The sequence below is a fragment of the Anabrus simplex genome, chromosome 13 (assembly GCF_040414725.1).
Source record: "Anabrus simplex isolate iqAnaSimp1 chromosome 13, ASM4041472v1, whole genome shotgun sequence".
NCBI lineage: Eukaryota > Metazoa > Arthropoda > Insecta > Orthoptera > Tettigoniidae > Anabrus > Anabrus simplex.
In genome coordinates this window covers 78,690,505-78,708,335 of record NC_090277.1, presented here as the reverse complement: position 1 = coordinate 78,708,335, position 17,831 = coordinate 78,690,505, and the positions used below count along the sequence as shown (strand labels likewise).

General features: G+C 38.5%; 1 protein-coding gene across 2 annotated transcripts; it reads left to right on the top strand.

Annotated features, from left to right (window-relative positions):
* Positions 1-2,398: 2,398 nt before the first annotated feature.
* Positions 2,399-15,923, top strand: LOC136884719 (somatostatin receptor type 2). 2 transcript variants are annotated; one of them, XM_068229962.1, is made up of 2 exons: positions 2,399-2,495; positions 12,663-15,923. In XM_068229962.1, the coding sequence occupies exon 2, from the start codon at positions 13,944-13,946 to the stop codon at positions 15,069-15,071; it is 1,128 nt and encodes a 375-aa protein (XP_068086063.1). In that variant the 5' UTR covers positions 2,399-2,495; positions 12,663-13,943; the 3' UTR covers positions 15,072-15,923. The 2 variants fall into 2 exon arrangements, with proteins under 2 accessions (XP_068086063.1, XP_067013107.2); XM_067157006.2 differs by lacking the exon at positions 2,399-2,495 and adding an exon at positions 7,683-7,850.
* The last annotated feature ends 1,908 nt before the right edge of the window (positions 15,924-17,831 follow it).

The following is a 17,831-nucleotide window of genomic DNA, read 5'->3' as shown; positions in this document are numbered from 1 at the left end:
TAAGGTCACCTGCCGAGAATACCTGCTGAGGACAGCTGACTGAATGGCTGAAGTAGGTGTGTGTGTGTGCCTGATGATTAGTCATAATTTTAATATTAATTTAGTAATTTATTTATTTTTGTTTTCAATTCTATTAATGCATGTAGTTTTAACTATTTTAAGTATCTCAGTGGGTCTGTAAGGGGTAGTCATGTGCATTCCATAACCTCTCCTACCCAAATCTCAACCTCACCTGCCCGTGGTGCAGTAACCTGCTTTTACAGACGAGGCTCTGGGGACTGAGTCATGGCGGTATAACCACTCCATGTCAGTACTGAGGAAATGCAGTACCATGCAGCTGAAAGGTGACTGACCCACCACTGAACTTACCTCCTTCTTGCCAGCAAATAGTTGGGGGGACATATCCTTGCTTTAAAGTCTACCAAAGATGCAATTGCAGAATGGAAGAACCGCTTAAAGAAAGCACTACCCCAGGTAGTAGCTCGGAAGAGAAAACCACCATTGCGTTATGCAATTCATCGGGACCTAGGGTTCTGGGGTGTCCCGACATTTGCAATAAGGATGAGTCAGAGCGTCATTGGAATCCTTCCACACTGGAGATTGAACAGAAGTATTACAGCATGAACAAGGCTAATGCGTGGAAGAAAGAAAACATTCTGAAGTTTGCCTCATGGAGTGTACGAGGTATAGCTCATAAAGAGGAACAGCTAGACGAAATTTTGGCAAAAAAGGAAATCTTTATTGCCGTAATATCAGAGATCAAAAGAAACTGCAAGACACAAAATTACCTACAGTTTTACGCTGGTGTAACTTCCGAATATCGAGCACAAGCAGGAATAATGATTATGATACAAATTACACCTTCTGGAATGAACGAATAATAGGGATACATCTGAAAATATCTAGGGAATACCTGTCTGTTATTGGAGTATACGCCCAAGTAGAAGGTGAAGAAGACAAAAATGAAGATTTCTACAACAAACTGCAACAGGTTTTGGATAAAGTTAATAGGAATGATTATCTCATATTGATGGGTAACTTCAGTGCAAGAGTAGATAATATTCAGGGTTGATTAAAAATATCCTTGGATTATCGTTTCAGGAATTCTACAATGTCGATTGAAAAATTATCTACAGTCCGCAGAAAACTCAGTCTGCAGTGATAAGAATCGAAGGCTACGACAAGAAGGTAGTAGCGATACAGAGAGGAGTGTGAAAAAGCTGCAGTTTGTCCCCTCCCCTGTTCCGTGATTACATAGAACAGGCGACAAAGGAAATCAAAAAGAAATTTGGAAAAGGAATCACAATCGAAGGCGAGAAAATAAAAATTCTGTGATTTGTGGACGATATCGTTATTCTGTCTGAGTCTGCAGAAGATCTTACTGAATCGTCTTGGAGATGGAGTACAGGATGAAAATAAATAAATCCAGAACAAAGGTAATGGAGTGCAGTGGAAGGAAGTCAGGTGATGCAGGAAATATTAGCTTAAGAAATTAAGTCTTGAAGGAAGTAAATGGATATTGTTATTTGGGTAGTAGAATAGCTATCGATGGCAGAAGTAAGGAGGACGTAAAATGCGGACTAGCACAAGAAAAGAAGGTCTTTTTAAAGAAAAGAAATTGGCTCACTTCGAGCACTGATATAGGAATTAGAAAGGCGTGTTTGAAGACTTTCATCTGGAGCGTGGCGTTGTATGGAAGTTAAACATGGGCGATAAATGGCCCGGAAAGAAAGACGACAGAAGCTTTTGAAATTTGGTGAAGCTGAGATAGAAAGATGGATAGATCGGGTCACGAATGAAAATGCTGAATCCAATTGGGGAGAGGAGATCGATTTGGCGAAATTGACCAGAAAAAGAGACAGAATCACAGGACACATCTTAAGACAGACAGAACTCGTTCAGTTGGTGTTTGAGGGAAGAATAGGCCCTAGAAACGATAGGGGTAGACCAAGGTATGAATATGATAACCAGATTTGAACTGATATAGGATGTGGTAGTTACTTAGTAATGAAACGATTAGCACAGGATAGGGTGGCATGGTGGGCTACATCACACCAGTCTATGGACTGATGACTCAAGCAACAACATGGTTAGGAATATAAGATGAAAGTTTTTACACGTATTTCCTTCATACGAAATTTGTGTGCGTGTTGTACAGTCTTTAATTTCTATAGCTTTGCAAAGAAAATTTGTGATCTTAAAATGGTTACTCATTCTCTGAGCAATGACGTTAGGAACTCACGTTACCTGTTTGGAAAAGTTATCTTCTTTAAGCCTTGTTTGCTGCAGCAGAGTCCTCAGTCTAATTTATGATCTCTTCCAAGATATTAAACTCTGTTTGTAAGAGACTTGCATTGTGTCCTTATCAGGAATCTTTTGATAGCTACACAAACACTTTGTCTCGGTGGGAAGGCGGTTTGCTCCTTTCGTTAAAGATGTAAAGTTCGATACAGCGGTCTGCAGCCTGTAGGCACACGGAAGGGTTTTCATTAAAGGTAAACGGTCAGTTTATTAAGAGAAAGATTTCTTACAAATATATAATTAGATTACAAGCTGACAGATACCTTACAACTGGATGGTAAAATCTATTGCTCAGTTGATGTAACTAGATAAAGCTTCACAATGTTAAAATCCGTTTCTGGATGATGACCTTATTCTCAAAGTATAAGAACTCATGATCAAAACTCAGTTTTATATTGTTAATAATAATAATAATAATAATAATAATAATAATAATAATAATAATAATAATAATAATAATAATAGACACCAAAACAGAGTGATTAGTACAGAGTGCCTGTATGCTAGCGAATGCCTCCGGATGAAAGGAATGTCGAGATTAAGGGGAGACCCTACTGAGTTTTTCAGTCAAAAATGTTCCAGGAACCGAAAATGAGATTTTTCCATCAGATGATATTGGATTCCTTGCCGCTCATTGTGATGTAATGTTTTTGGCTGTACGGCCATTTTTAAATGCTCTGCGGGGGCGTTAAAATGACACGTGCACTTCAGTTTGAGTAGACACGCCCACTTTCCTGCAGATAAAGTGGCATAGCTCAAAGATTCTTTTGTGTTTCAACTTGATTCTTGAGCATGATGTTTAGAAATGGCCTAATGCTATCATCTGTTATCTTATTTTTGATGATTTGTTGAAGAGGTGTAGTAGGGGAAAAACTCAAAATCCAAATGAGAGTTTACACTCTGTTATTTGGCATAAGTGCACTAAACAGACCTTTGTTTCCAAATCAAGGGTGGACATGGTTGTTGTAAATGCTGTGGGGGAATTCAGTATGGGTTCCCTAACCTGTCAAAAGGTCAAAATAGCAGTTGATGGCAACAATTGAGAGAAAAGACTTACAAAGTGGGTCATGAACGTGACAGAGACAGGAAGCAGAAAAGTGCCATGAATAGTAAAGAAGACAAAAAAACTGTTAGCAAGAAGCAGAAGCTGTCAAAATCAGTTGCTGAAGAGTGAAAAAGGGTTAAGGAAGAAGAAACATATGGTTTAGATGAAGGTATTATTACTTGACAGATGTTTATTTATAAAACTATCTTTTTCTCAGAACTAACAATTTCAGATGTTTATAACGTTCCTTATGCAAGAGTTTTTGTATGATTACCTTTAAAATTTGTCCACACACTCTACATTATAAGGTTCATGAAACTTGGTATCCGTTTTAAAATGTAATTATAATTTTCAGAGATATGGGGAGTGAAATCCAAAATTTTCATAAGTTTTAACATGGTTATGAGGTGTAGCGAGAAAAATGGAAATAATTTGATAACCAATGGATTGTTTTTGAAATGAATACTAATTATTATTAAAATATGTGTTGTGACTACTGTAAGAAAGAAAGTTTCAAGAAAATATTTCAAAAAATACTGTGCATGGGACATTTTGAAAATGATGTACGTGTTTTCGAAAAATTGTTATGAATTGAAAAATATCCATTCAAATTCATTCAAATGTTATTATTAGCTTAAACGTACTTATCTCAATATACTACCAAAATTTGGTGAAAATCAGATAAGAATTGTAGCAAAATTAAAACTCAGTAGGGTCTCCCCCTAAGAGAAGCCGAGAAATTTGAGAGAAAGATCCTTCGCAAGGTAATGGGTCCAGAAATAGTGGATGGTCAGAACTTGTTACGAGGAAGAGTATAATTACATCAGAAAAGCTAAAGATTGATTCAGTCAATGAAGTATAGAAGACTCAAATATTATGGACATCTGTTTAAAATGCACGAGAGGAGAGTGACAAAACAGATTTTTAAAACACTTGACAGTAGTCCTAACGTTTCCGACAAATGGTTTAGGAAGGTAAGAAAGGATCTTGAGTAGTCGGGAGGACATCTTAAACCGAACCAAGTATAGATCAATGATAGACAGCTTCAGAGTCTTCAACGACGAACACAGACTGAATAGGGGATGGACAAAGGAAAGAAATTAACAATAATAATAATAATAATAATAATAATAATAATAATAATAATAATAATAATGCAATTAATCGACAGTCACTATTTTTTGCAGACAATCCTTGCACTACCACCAACAAATCCTGGTCCGAATATCCCAAGGAAAGCGAGATGATGAAGAGACTTTCGGAAGAGAAAAATGCAACGGGATCAGCTAAATAAGTTCGATCGTGCTTCTTTGTTTGGCATAACGAATAGAACCACCACCACCACCGGCCGAAGGGCTAGATGTTAGGCCCCTTTAAACAATAACCATCATAGTGGATGTATGTGTGCTATGGTATGTTCCGCATTTCCTCGTAAACTACTGGGGATAGAACGGAAACGCAGGGAAGCCACGGAGCAAACTCGCACGTTATGATTATTACTTTTTATAATGCTTTACGTCCCACCGACACAGATAGGTCTTACGGCGACGACGAGATAGGAGAGGCCTAGGAGTGCGAAGGAAGCAACCGTGGCCTCAATTAAGGTACAGCCCCAGCATTCGCCTGGCGTGAAAATTGGAAACCTTGGTAAAACCACATTCAGGGCTGCTAGCAGTGGGGTTCGAACCCATTATCTCCCGGATGTCCGACTCGTTGGCTGAACGGTCAGCGTACTGGCCTTCGGTTCAGAGTGTCCCGGGTTGGATTCCCGGCCGGGTCGGGGATTTTAACCTTAATTGGTTAATTCCAATGGCACGGGGGCTGGGTGTATGTGTTGTCATCATTATCATTTCATTCTCATCATGACGCGCAGGTCGCCTACGGGAGTCAAATTGAAAGACCTGCACCTGGCGAGCCGAACCGTCCTGGGATATCCCGGCACTAAAAGCCATACGATATTTCATTTCATCTCCCGGATGCAAGCACAAAGCTGCACGCCCCTAGGAGCATGGCCAACGTGCTCTTTTAGATTGTTATTAATTATATCTATGCGAATAAACCCAGTAAGACTACACAAAGTACTTAGAAGCGTGCATTTACCTTACTCTTTGCCCATATTTTTTTCACGTGTGCTTCCTTTCTGTGTTCAGACCAGGTTGCTCCAGTCTTCTTCTTTAGTCTTTCCTCTTGGTCAACTTGCCATTTATGAACTTTTGATCTGAATATTACCCTGTTTTGGAGATCTGCTGGTGTAAATCCTGCCCCTTTCAAGTCGGTGTTGATTTCGCCAATCCATTTCATTGTGTCTGGTTTAGTCTTACTCCTATTTTCATAGAATTCGACTATTTGTTTGGTAAGTCTGTCTGGATGCTTTCTTTTAATGTGACCATAGAATCTTAGCCTGCGTTTTCTAATGTCACCGTGAATATTTGTGTATTGTTTGATTTCCTGTCTGCCTCTAAGTTGGATTCTCCGTTGGTGAGTCCCGGGCCTAGAATTTTTTTATGATTTTGAGTTCCTTTCTTCTCAAGTTTTCAATATATGCTTTCCTGTTCAAATTTAGCGTTATTATTGTTTTTATTATTATTATTACCGAGCTCGATAGCTGCAGTCGCTTAAGGGCGGCCAGTATCCAGTATTCGGGAGGTAGTGGGTCGAACCCCACTGTCGGCAGCCCTGAAGATGATTTTCCGTGGTTTCCCATTTTCATACCAGATAAATGCTGGGGCTGTACCTTAACTAAGGCCACGGACGCTTGCTTCCCATTCCTAGGCCTTTGCAGTTCCATCGTCGCCATAAGACATATCTGTGTCGGTGCGACGTAAAACAAATAGCAAAAAAAATATTATTATTATTATTCGTATCGGCCGACTGTGGACCACGCTATTTCAACCGTTTGCACCCTTGAGCTTTAATTCTTTGCCAGTATTCCCGCATTCGGTTTCTGTGAGCCCCCTTTCTTTCATCAGTCCACTTCTTGCCTGTTTTCAAATTCGGCTTTTAATGATGATGATGAGTATTATTATTATTATTATTATTATTATTATTATTATTATTATTATTATTATTATTATTATTAACATTACCATTATTATTATCATCATCATTACCATTATTACTATTATTATGAGAGTCGAGGGCTTCGAAAAGAAGTACCAATCCGGAAAGGAGTCAGGCAAGGTTGCATTTTGTCCTCCTTTTCATCCTGTATATAGAACAGGCGGTAATGCAAAACAAAGAGGAATTTTGGAAGGAAATCACAATCCAAGGAAAGGAAATCAGAACTCAGATTTTCCGATGATTTTGTTATTTTATCTAAGACTGAAGAAGATCTAGAGAAATTTGGGAATGGTATGGACACAGTGTTGGAGAAGGAATACACGATGAAAATAAATGAGTCCAAAACAAAAGTAATGGAGTTCAGTTGAACGAAGTCGGGTGATGCAGGAAAAAATTAACGAGGAAATGAAATCTTAAATGAAGTACATGATGTAGTTGGTTAGTAACATAACTAACGATGGTAGAAGTAAGGAGGACATAAAATTCAGACTAGCACAAAGATGGGTGGCCTTTATTAAGAAAAGAAACTTGCTCGCTTCGAACATTGATATAGGAATTAGAAAGACGTTTTTGAAGACTTTCATATGGAACGTGGCATTGCATGGAAATAAATGACGGAAAGCTCAGAAAGAAAGAGAAAAGTATATTGTGAAATTTGGTGTTACGGAGGAATGCTGAAGATGAGGTAGGTAGATCGTATCACCAATATGTGATATTGAATCGAATTGTTAAAAGGAGGTCGATTTAGGTAAATTTGAGTAGAAGAAGAGATAGAATGATAGGACACATCTTAAGACACCCAGGAATTGTTCAGTTACTTCTTGAGGGAAGTGTAGGCAGTAGGTGTAGGCCAAGGCACTAACATGACAAAAATATTTGTATATGTGTAGGACGTAGTAGTTACGAACAAATGAAATGAAAGAATAGGGTGTTATGGAGGGCTGCATAAACCAGTATATACTGTGATTACCCAAACAACAACAACAACAACAAATTATGATTTTTCTTCTCCTTCTCCGTATTATTATTGTTATTATTATCAACATACTGGTAGCCCACACAAAAAAACTGTACTACAGTTTCAATTCTCTGTATTTTATTACTAAGAACGCCCTAGCTAGCTCTAAGTGCTTTAGCTGCTGAGCGCCGTACACTCATTAAATGTCCTTGTGTACATTCAGTATGCTGTGGATTTTCAGCGTAAAATATTTACCTTGTGTTATCTAGGGAACACATTCTAAATACACCAGAGCTTCTCTCTCTCCCGGCTACTGCTAGCCTCTGCAACAGTTCTCTTGATATGTATCGAATGGAGAGGATGGTAGAAGAATATTCTCTTGAACTTGAGCCTAACAACTGCTAAGTCAGAAAAACAGGTGTTAACATTAACAATCAAGAAATATGCCCTCGGGAGTTGTCATAGAAGACACCAGTTACTGTATATGTAAGTAACTATAAACAGGGACATTAATAATGATAAGAATGGGTATGCAGTACAGACTTTGCGATGTACTAGGCTATCGATATTTTATTCCATGGCATTATCACATAAAATATGGATATCTCTCGGTATCAACTTACTATTGACGTAAATAGTGCTTTATGGCTGGGGGTCGTCCGAAAACTTGTGTAACGTAATGCAACAAAATTTGTGATGGAATTGTAACCATAGCAACACTGTAGGCAGTGATGTAAGGTACTATTACCTAGCAACCTTGCAGGCAGTGATGTAAGGTACTATTACCTAGCAACCTTGCAGGCAGTGATGTAAGGTACTATTACCTAGCAACCTTGCAGGCAGTGATGTAAGGTATTGTTACCTAGTAACCGTGCAGGCAGTGATGTAAGGTATTGTTACCTAACAACCGTGCAGGCAGTGATGTAAGGTATTGTTACCTAGCAACCGTGCAGACAGTAATGTAAGGTAATTTTGCCTAGCAACCGTGCAGACAGTAATGTAAGGTATTGTTACCTAGCAACCGTGCAGGCAGTGATGTAAGGTATTGTTACCTAGCAACCATGCAGACAGAAATGTAAGGTAATTTTGCCTAGCAACCGTGCAGACAGTAATGTAAGGTAATTTTGCCTAGCAACCTTGCAGGCAGTGATGTAAGGTATTGTTACCTAGCAACCGTGCAGGCAGTGATGTAAGATATTGTTACCTAGCAACCGTGCAGACAGTAATGTAAGGTATTGTTACCTAGCAACCGTGCAGGCAGTGATGTAAGGTATTGTTACCTAGCAACCGTGCAGGCAGTGATGTAAGGTATTGTAACCATATCAACAGTGCAGGCAGTGATGTAAGGTATTGTAACCATAGCAACAGTGCAGGCAGTGATGTAAGGTATTGTTACCTAGCAACCGTGCAGGCAGTGATGTAAGGTATTGTTACCTAGCAACCATGCAGACAGAAATGTAAGGTAATTTTGCCTAGCAACCGTGCAGACAGTAATGTAAGGTATTATTACCTAGCAACATTGCAGGCAGTGATGTAAGGTATTGTTACCTAGCAACCGAGCAGACAGTGATGTAAGGTATTGTTACCTAGCAACCGAGCAGACAGTGATGTAAGGTATTGTTACCTAGCAACCGAGCAGACAGTGATGTAAGGTATTGTTACCTAGCAACCGTGCAGGCAGTGATGTAAGGTATTGTTACCTAGCAACCGAGCAAACAGTGATGTAAGGTATTGTTACCTAGCAACCGAGCAGACAGTGATGTAAGGTATTGTTACCTAACAAGCGAGCAGAGAGTGATGTAAGGTATTGTTACCTAGCAACCGTGTAGGCAGTGATGTAAGGATTTGTTACCTAGCAACCGTGCAGGCAGTGATGTAAGGTATTGTTACCTAGCAACCGAGCAGACAGTGATGTAAGGTATTGTTACCTAGCAACCGAGCAGACAGTGATGTAAGGTATTGTTACCTAGCAACCGTGCAGACAGTAATGTAAGGTAATTTTGCCTAGAAACCGTGCTGACAATGATGTAAGGTATTGTTACAAGCAGTAGTGCAGGCAGTGATGTAAGGTATTGTTACCTAATAACAGTGCAGGGAGTGATGTAAGGTATTGTTACCAAGCAGTAGTGCAGGCAGTGATGTAAGGTATTGTTACCTAGCAATAGTGCAGGGAGTGATGTAAGGCATTGTTAAAACCTCATTCATTTCAAGCTCTCACTCACCTTCACCTTCACCGCTACACATCTCCTGGCCTTGTTCGCGGATGAACTTCACTGTTCTTGGTGAATTTTAATACGATATGTTTAGGGTTATCTTAGGGTTTATCCTAGCAATACAAAAGTATTAAAAACTGTACGACGTTGAATTTGAGATCAGACAGTTCCAGTAAAAACGAAAGATGAAGAGAATAAATTATAATGAAGATATTGTTCTGTATTGAAATACCTCGCGTCGTTCTTTTGGGGCCATATATAATCATTACTTATTGTATGTTTACTCTTTAGTCTCGATTCTTGATGCAGGGTCAAAGATGACATGAAGTGAAGTTAAATAGCCAGATTTTACGATCGCATGGCCTTCTAGATACCAAGCTAAGTTGAGGAGCTAATGGGAATGAAGTGAATGATTTAGGGTGAAGAGCCGGGAGGAATCGGGTGTGCCGGCATTTACGACCTGGAATTGAGAATGGAAACCACAGAAAACCATTCTCATGATAGCTGAATGTGGGGCTCGAACCCACGAGTCTCCCTAATGCAGTGCTAGTCTCCGTAGCTCGAAATACAATCGTTATTAATTATAATTTTGTACCCATTCTTAGATTAATTCCACCATTACTTCATTCATCCTAATGATGTTTACGATACCAGAATTTATCGCGAAATAATATTGACACCACAAAACATCGATACTATTCGAGTATCGATATAAAAATCGATTAATCATATCGATAATATCGCAATATCTCTAAAAAGTGTTATCTATGTAAAAAAAGATATGTTTGCACAGTTCAATGTCTTATTCTACCTTCCTATCTCCAGTTAATTAAAAGCAATGCAAGGTAATCTCCGTACAGCCCAAGAAGGCACTTGGTGAGGTAGAGTGGTTAGCTCTACGCCTGGTCATGATTGCCCCCAGGAATTAACCTGGTGCTCATTTCTGATGTAGGCTGAGTGAACTTCAGAGCCATGTACACCTCCAGACGTGAAAATCCTGCTTCTTAAATGTTTCAACTTCCTAGTAGGGAAACGAATCCATACCCTTTGAGACGAACCCAACCTGTCTTTCTTGTCCTTAATTACATACGCAAAATTCTAAGCAGGTTCGTTTAAATGTTCCTCTCTCTCTTTGTTTGCATGTCTGTTCATTTCTTTGTTTGTCTGTTCATCTGGCGTGTTTGTATACCCGTTTCTCATACATTATTTGTTTGTTTCTCTGTTTGTTTATATTTTCGATTAGTTAGGACATTACGGTAAAACGACTTTACAAAATTCGGTATTAAAGTTCATGGATATCCGGGTTGCCGGCAAAGCAGTATCAAAGGGATCAAAACAGGGATGTCGGAGAACTTTATTGAGTTAAAATTAAACTAACTGCTGTGTGATTTACGAGCTCTTTACGTTCCTTGTGTTTTCACTATACTGGGAATGACAGGGAAAATAATTTCAATTGTTGGATTTTTCACAATAGGATATATTCATTCTGTCTACATAATAATAATAGTACGAGCTGAGTTAGCATGTGCGGACATTGGCTGGCTGATTTTCAATTTCGGCGTTCCGTTTTACTCTAGGCTCACTAGATGGCAGACCGAGTAAACTGAAAATCTCTTGAGTGTCTGTGCCAGAGCTTTAATTCATATTGCCCGGTAAACACCAAATTTGTCACCAGAGAACTTTTACATCCCGACATCGTTCGACATGGAGTGTCGAATGGACTTTCTCCGCCCTTCAAAAACGCGACTACCTCTGCCGGGCTTCTACCCACTATCTTGGGATCCAGAGGCCGACACACTTACTGTGTAGAGATGAGAAGAATGCAACCATGAGGAATGTGGCCTGCAAACACGAACTTCCTGTTCTGCCCAGGCACATTGGCTCTTATCTACTTCACAAAAACATTGATTCACACTTTGCAGTTTTCTGGATTACGACTGACAAGAGCGAAGAGCTGCCGTAGTAGCGGAGTTGCTATGGTAACCATTGGGTCACTGACTCTGCTGGTGAAAACCCCTTCGCCCCGTGCCTCACCGAGCATGTGCATTCTTCTCATCACCCAACAATACCAATGATCCACAAAAGCGTGAACATAAAAATATATTATAGAAAACGTGATTGCACGTGATAAATTATTGCGGTAGTAATTAAATATCAAAATCTCGAACTAAACGGTGAGTATTACTGGTATCGAAACACTGTTCTGTCGTTATGGTGGTTATTCTCGAGATTTTTTCATAAAGTGCAGAATCTCTATTATATTTTGACGCCAATAGGCTCAGAACAAGACACACGATAACAATGAAACTGACGTCTTTGAATTGCAAAGAGCTGAGGAATTTTAAATTATGAACTTAAGAGAGAGAGAGGTAAAATCCACAGGGTATAACTGTCCTGAACAAGTGGTAGCGTACATTAACACCATCAAAGTGTTAACGCTACTCCAATGTTTGTACTATTTTTCCGTTCGGTACCGATCATTCAGAAAACTGTTTTAATTATTTTATTTAATAGAGATATGTACACTCAGGTTTGAGCATTAATTAAATTTCACATCTCAGTCTTTGCTATAATATGTAATTGTCCTGGTTCTTTTCGTGCATGTTAACCATGTTTTTATTTGTAAACAACTGCATTCTATAGAAATAATGTCACCAGCAATTTTCCTGGAGGAAAAGTGCGAAACCACAGAATACCACTTCCAGGATGGCTGAGGTGGGAATCGAACCCACCTCCACTCAGTTGACCTCCCGAGGCTGAGTGGACCTCGTTCCAGCTCTCGTACCACTTTTCACATTTCGTGGCGGAGCCGGAATCGAACCCGGGCCTCCGGGGGTGGCAGCTAATCACACTAATCACTACACCACAGAGGCGGAAATCATGAATCCTCCAGAAAATAATAAAATATGCTGTAGAACCCTAATCATTTCTACCATACAGAAATGAAAATAGTTATTATTGGTGTAAAGAACTCTTTGATTTATATATATTTTTTTGCAATTTTTGTAATACCTTGCGAGAATTTTAGCGATGACCCATTTCATGGAGGATAAGTTTAAAACAATGTCTTAACATTTCTTTGCAGGGCTCTGCAGCCGTAGAATGGAGCGTCAACTCTCACTACTTTCACAGGGATCATCACGTCTAATGAAAGTTCTCCATTTGTCCGTGAATTCGATGATGGACTTCACTGATGCCTATCATCATTAGTGTTGAATGTTTTAACTCTTAATAAACCATGTTCTTTTACTTCACAAAGAATATTTGACAGAGAGGTGTTTAACAATGCTCCTCTGTCGGTGATGCAGTATATGTATGGAAGAATTAGGTATTGTGACATAAGAACTTTGTTACGGTAACTCTCATGTGGTGTTATTCTTTACCACCTTGAGTTTTGTGGATTGTAGATCTTCATGGCAGTCAAGTGATGTCCCGAATCTAATGAAAAATTCCTTTTGAGTCGCATACACTTACAGTTCTTTCATTAACGTTCTATCATTAATTTTGTGAAGGTGTCAGCTGGAAGTGCGCATAATCCAATTGGGTGTCAAGGACAAATTTAAGAGAGAAACACTGTACCGGCTTGTATGGAGGCAACTCGTTACGGCAGCGAGACTTGTTCAGGACTGGTGGTTGTTGAATGATGAGGTTGCCAGCCGTCCACATAATCATGTGAAATTGTCCTTAAGATAGCATCAGACGGTGTTTCTAGCTGATGGTATTAATTTTGCATTTTATTATCCAGCATCCTCAGTCAGTTCTACGCTCCAAATGCAGTGATGTAGACAAATTTTGCCTTCTCTATCCAAGTTCTATAGCCATACGTAATAATCTAGAAATCTAGAGAGTGGAAGATCCTTTCCTTGGTGTTAGAGCTGTATGCTGTTCATTCCTAAACATAGTAAAAAATTACATTTCTTGATTTAGTATTAAAATAACTGAAATCATCCAACTTATGTGAGTGATCTAGAGATAATTCAGGTGTGCAAATTTTGTTTATATACCTTCTGAGATTTTTTAGTGATTACTCATTTCATCGAGGAGAAATTACAAAATATATAAAGATCTATTTAAAGGGCTTTGCAGCGGCAGAATGGAGCGGTAACTGTTAATGTATTCACCTCTTAACATCTATTATTAACCATAATATTGTCTTATCTCAATTTTCATTTAGGATTCGTGATTTTCAACCTGTACTCGTTCTGATTTTTCGTAAAGTCATGTTCACTGATTGATGTAAAGGGGAGGTTATTAATTTTATCCCTAATAATTACCCCTTTATAATTTAGGGCTCGTCTAATGAATTTTCCTCAGTAGATGCGACAAGTCCTCCTTCCTTCAAAGTGACCTATGTTATACAAACAAAATGTGCGACAATTCTTCTTTTTGTGTTAGTTACAATGCTACAAGCAATACTTCTGCACATGAATGTAAAATGGAACTGCCTGTAATGATCTGCTTCACACAAGTGCTATATTCGTTTGTGTGCATCGCGGGTCTCTTAGGGAATACCTTGGTCATTTACGTGGTGTTGCGTTTTTCTAAAATGCAGACAGTTACAAACATGTACATTGCGAATCTTGCTATTGCTGATGAATGTTTCTTGATTGGTATACCATTTCTACTGGCCACCATGAGTCTGAATATGTGGCCGTTTGGTAAACTTATGTGCAAAGCCTACATGACTACGACTAGCATCAACCAGTTCACGAGTAGTATATTTCTAACGGTGTTGAGCGTCGACAGATACATCGCTATTTGTCATCCGGTGTCTTCACCCAAGATTCGGACCTTGTTACTGTCCAGAACTGTGACACTCACAGCCTGGCTGCTCAGCTGTCTGCTTGTAGTGCCAGTATTTATCTATTCTAGCACGCTAGAAAGAAACTCTACAATCGTGTGTGCCATCTTGTGGCCTGAAAGTGACAGAATTAGTGGAGAAACAGCTTTCACACTGTATTCGTTCACCTTAGGTTTTGGCATACCACTATTCCTGATAATGATCTTCTACTATCTCGTAGTGAAGAAATTAAGAAGTGTAGGTCCAAAAAACAAGTCCAAGGAGAGAATAAAGACTCATAAGAAAGTTACAAAGTTAGTTTTGACTGTCATTACTGTGTATGTCTTGTGTTGGCTGCCGTACTGGGTTACTCAGATATTTTTAATTTTCACTCCTGCAAGGTATTGTCATTCCAAATTAAGTGTCACGATTTTCGTCCTCGCTGGATGTCTAAGTTACTCAAACTCGGCTGTGAATCCTGTACTTTACGCTTTCTTAAGTGATAACTTCAGGAAGGGCTTCTTAAAGGCATGTGCATGTACACACGAGAAGGACATAAAATTTAAAATGGAGACTAAGAATGTTAACAAAGTATTTACAGGGATAGGGCATTCTAGGAGTGGCGGTTCTTCTATACCTCTAGTGAGGATAAACCAGGATGGTATACAGGTGAGCCGTGGTGAACAGTGCACAGGTACTGAGACAGCCATGTAGGGTCATAAGGGAGCACATGATTGATTCGCACTTCGACGTGAATGCGTAATATATTCAGAGACGCCAGATTGGAACATTATGGAGACGAAAATAGAGATTATACGAAAAGGTTTATTAATAATCCTTCTTGCTTACAAAAAAGCATGTTGTCACAAGAACAAAGAGCGGCAATACAATCATTGTAAGTGCACGTTTGGAAGCACTCCTGAACATAAACTCTCTATATCACAGAGTCGAGAGTTGTTAATATATATCTATTGAAGCTTTGAAGTCTTAAACGGGGTATTTTAGGAGCCGTATGCATAGTTCCTGAAGATGATACATCACTCCTGTATTACTGGGGACTGGATTTGTAACAAATGAAACGATAGCTTTCAGCGAGTAGAAAGCTTCTTGCAGGCCTCACAACGCTCCTGTTTAAGGAGTTGCATAAACATTAGGGGCAAGGCTTTTTAAGACTCCTAATGTTTATGCAAGTTTTCCTACTTTACTTACGTACAGGCTAGAGGACGCCTTGAAATCTAACCCATTACTGCATGGAAATCCTCTCCCTATTTATTGCTGACAGAACGGAGATTTATATCAGGTCCTTCTACAACCCAAGTTTCCTGCTAAAGTCGATGAAGAAAAGCTAATTATCTCGATCTGATATGAAGTCCGATGACGTCAAAAGTCTCGATGTGGTATATTCTTCACAGAATGCGATGATGATTCCTTTTCCACGTTCACCTCCTCAGGTTGACTATCGTGGGATTCAATCAATCAATCAATCAATCAATCAATCAATCAATCAATCAATCAATCAATCAATCAATCAATCAATCAATCAATCAATCAATCAATCAATCAATCAATCAATCAATCAATCAATCAATCAATCAATCAATCAATCAATCAATCAATCAATCAATCAATCAATCAATCAATCAATCAATCAATCAATCAATCAATCAATCAATCAATCAATCAATCAATCAATCAATCAATCAATCAATCAATCAATCAATCAATCAATCAATCAATCAATCAATCAATCAATCAATCAATCAATCAATCAATCAATCAATCAATCAATCAATCAATCAATCAATCAATCAATCAATCAATCAATCAATCAATCAATCAATCAATCAATCAATCAATCAATCAATCAATCAATCAATCAATCAATCAATCAATCAGTTTAAATGATTTCAAAAAAGTTGGGAAATTATCGAACATCTCCGATCCTAAATTATTTCAGTCCTTAGTCCTTCTCCCTATAAATGAATATTTGCCCCAATTTGACCTCTTGAATTCAACCATAAGTGGTCTGAATTCCTTAAGGAAACAATGAAAGGCTCGGGAAGCTGAGAATACTTCCAAATTAACTGATAAAAATGATTTATTTACCATGAAGAATAGAATGTTATGTAACAGCTCATGATGTGTTTAAGCTGTACGAGGGTGGGGAGTTTACTCTTCCCGCTGTAACAGAACAGGAATGGAAGGTTGCCATTAAGAAGGAAGAGCTCGAAAATGTTGATAAAATAATTCGTTATGTTCCTGACAACGACGAAGTCTTCTATTAACGGATCTTATTATGAACAGCTTCTGATGACGATGAGGAAAATGATTGATGTTTCAAGTTTCTTTTGTATGATGGACCTTGACATGTAGACATATTTTATTCATCTTAAAGTTACTGTAAATGCTATATTGAAATTTAACCATAGGCCATGGAGCATAATGCTTATTTTAATTATAACACATGCGATTTTAAATGAACGTTATAATACTTTTGTTTAATGTTAGTTTCTTATTTTAAGTTATATTTTTAAGTGAGTTAAACAAAGGAAAGAATCCAAGATCTATTGCTCGCTTTAATATACATTACAATAACAGTTTTTAAAATAACCTGGTTAGTTAGGTCATTAAAGTTATTCAGAGTAACTTCAAAACTTTACATTCTTTACATTTGAACCATTAGGGTACCGAGAGGGGGGCCGTGGCCCCACTTTGTGGAGAAAAATAAAATTTTATTTCATAATATCCGCCTGAAAGTAGGAATTATAAAAAAATCCCAACTAGTGCAAACCATGTTTTCATTTAAGCTCATTCATTCCGTTAATTATTAAGAAAAGTACTGAGCGGAAATACGCACAAAATGTTGTTCTTCGCGGCTAAGCGATTCGTACAGCGCCATAACAAGTAGTGGAGATTCGCGCACCAGCGTGTAGCATGTGCTGCGATGAAGGGTTGAAGGGGTATTTTTGTCAAGTTCATGGGCACAGGTTCAATTCACGCACTTGTCCTACGCATTCGTGAGTTCGGCATTCTCAGTCAATCAGTCTGTTTGTTCCTTTGCTAGTGTGTGGTGAAACACTAACGACTCCTTGATTGTATAATCACGTTATACTGCATGTGTAATTGTTCTTTTGGTGGAAGTTTTAGTCTATATTATTGAGTCAGTACGTAAGAAAATTATTATTACCCCAATTAAATTGTTATAACTCAGTCCATGTTAAGAAACCAGTGTTGTTCTAATACAACAAGGTTGCCACATCGAACGGCTCTGCTCTATAGCATCACGGGAAAACGATGGCATATATATTGGTGGAACTCAGTAATTAAGTTCAAAATAACAGAAGAAAGAAAGTAAACTGCAAATTATTTTTTAAAAATCTAGTGTTCAGAGGTTTTAGGGCGGGGAGAGGGCTTATTTACGTTTCTACAGATAAATTTGATAGGCTCGGGGTGGGGGATGCTTTTAATTGCATT

Excerpts from the sequence above, each read along its gene's own strand:
- LOC136884719 (XM_068229962.1), top strand. The coding sequence starts at position 13,944 with ATGTGCGACAATTCTTCTTTTTGTGTTAGTTACAATGCTACAAGCAAT.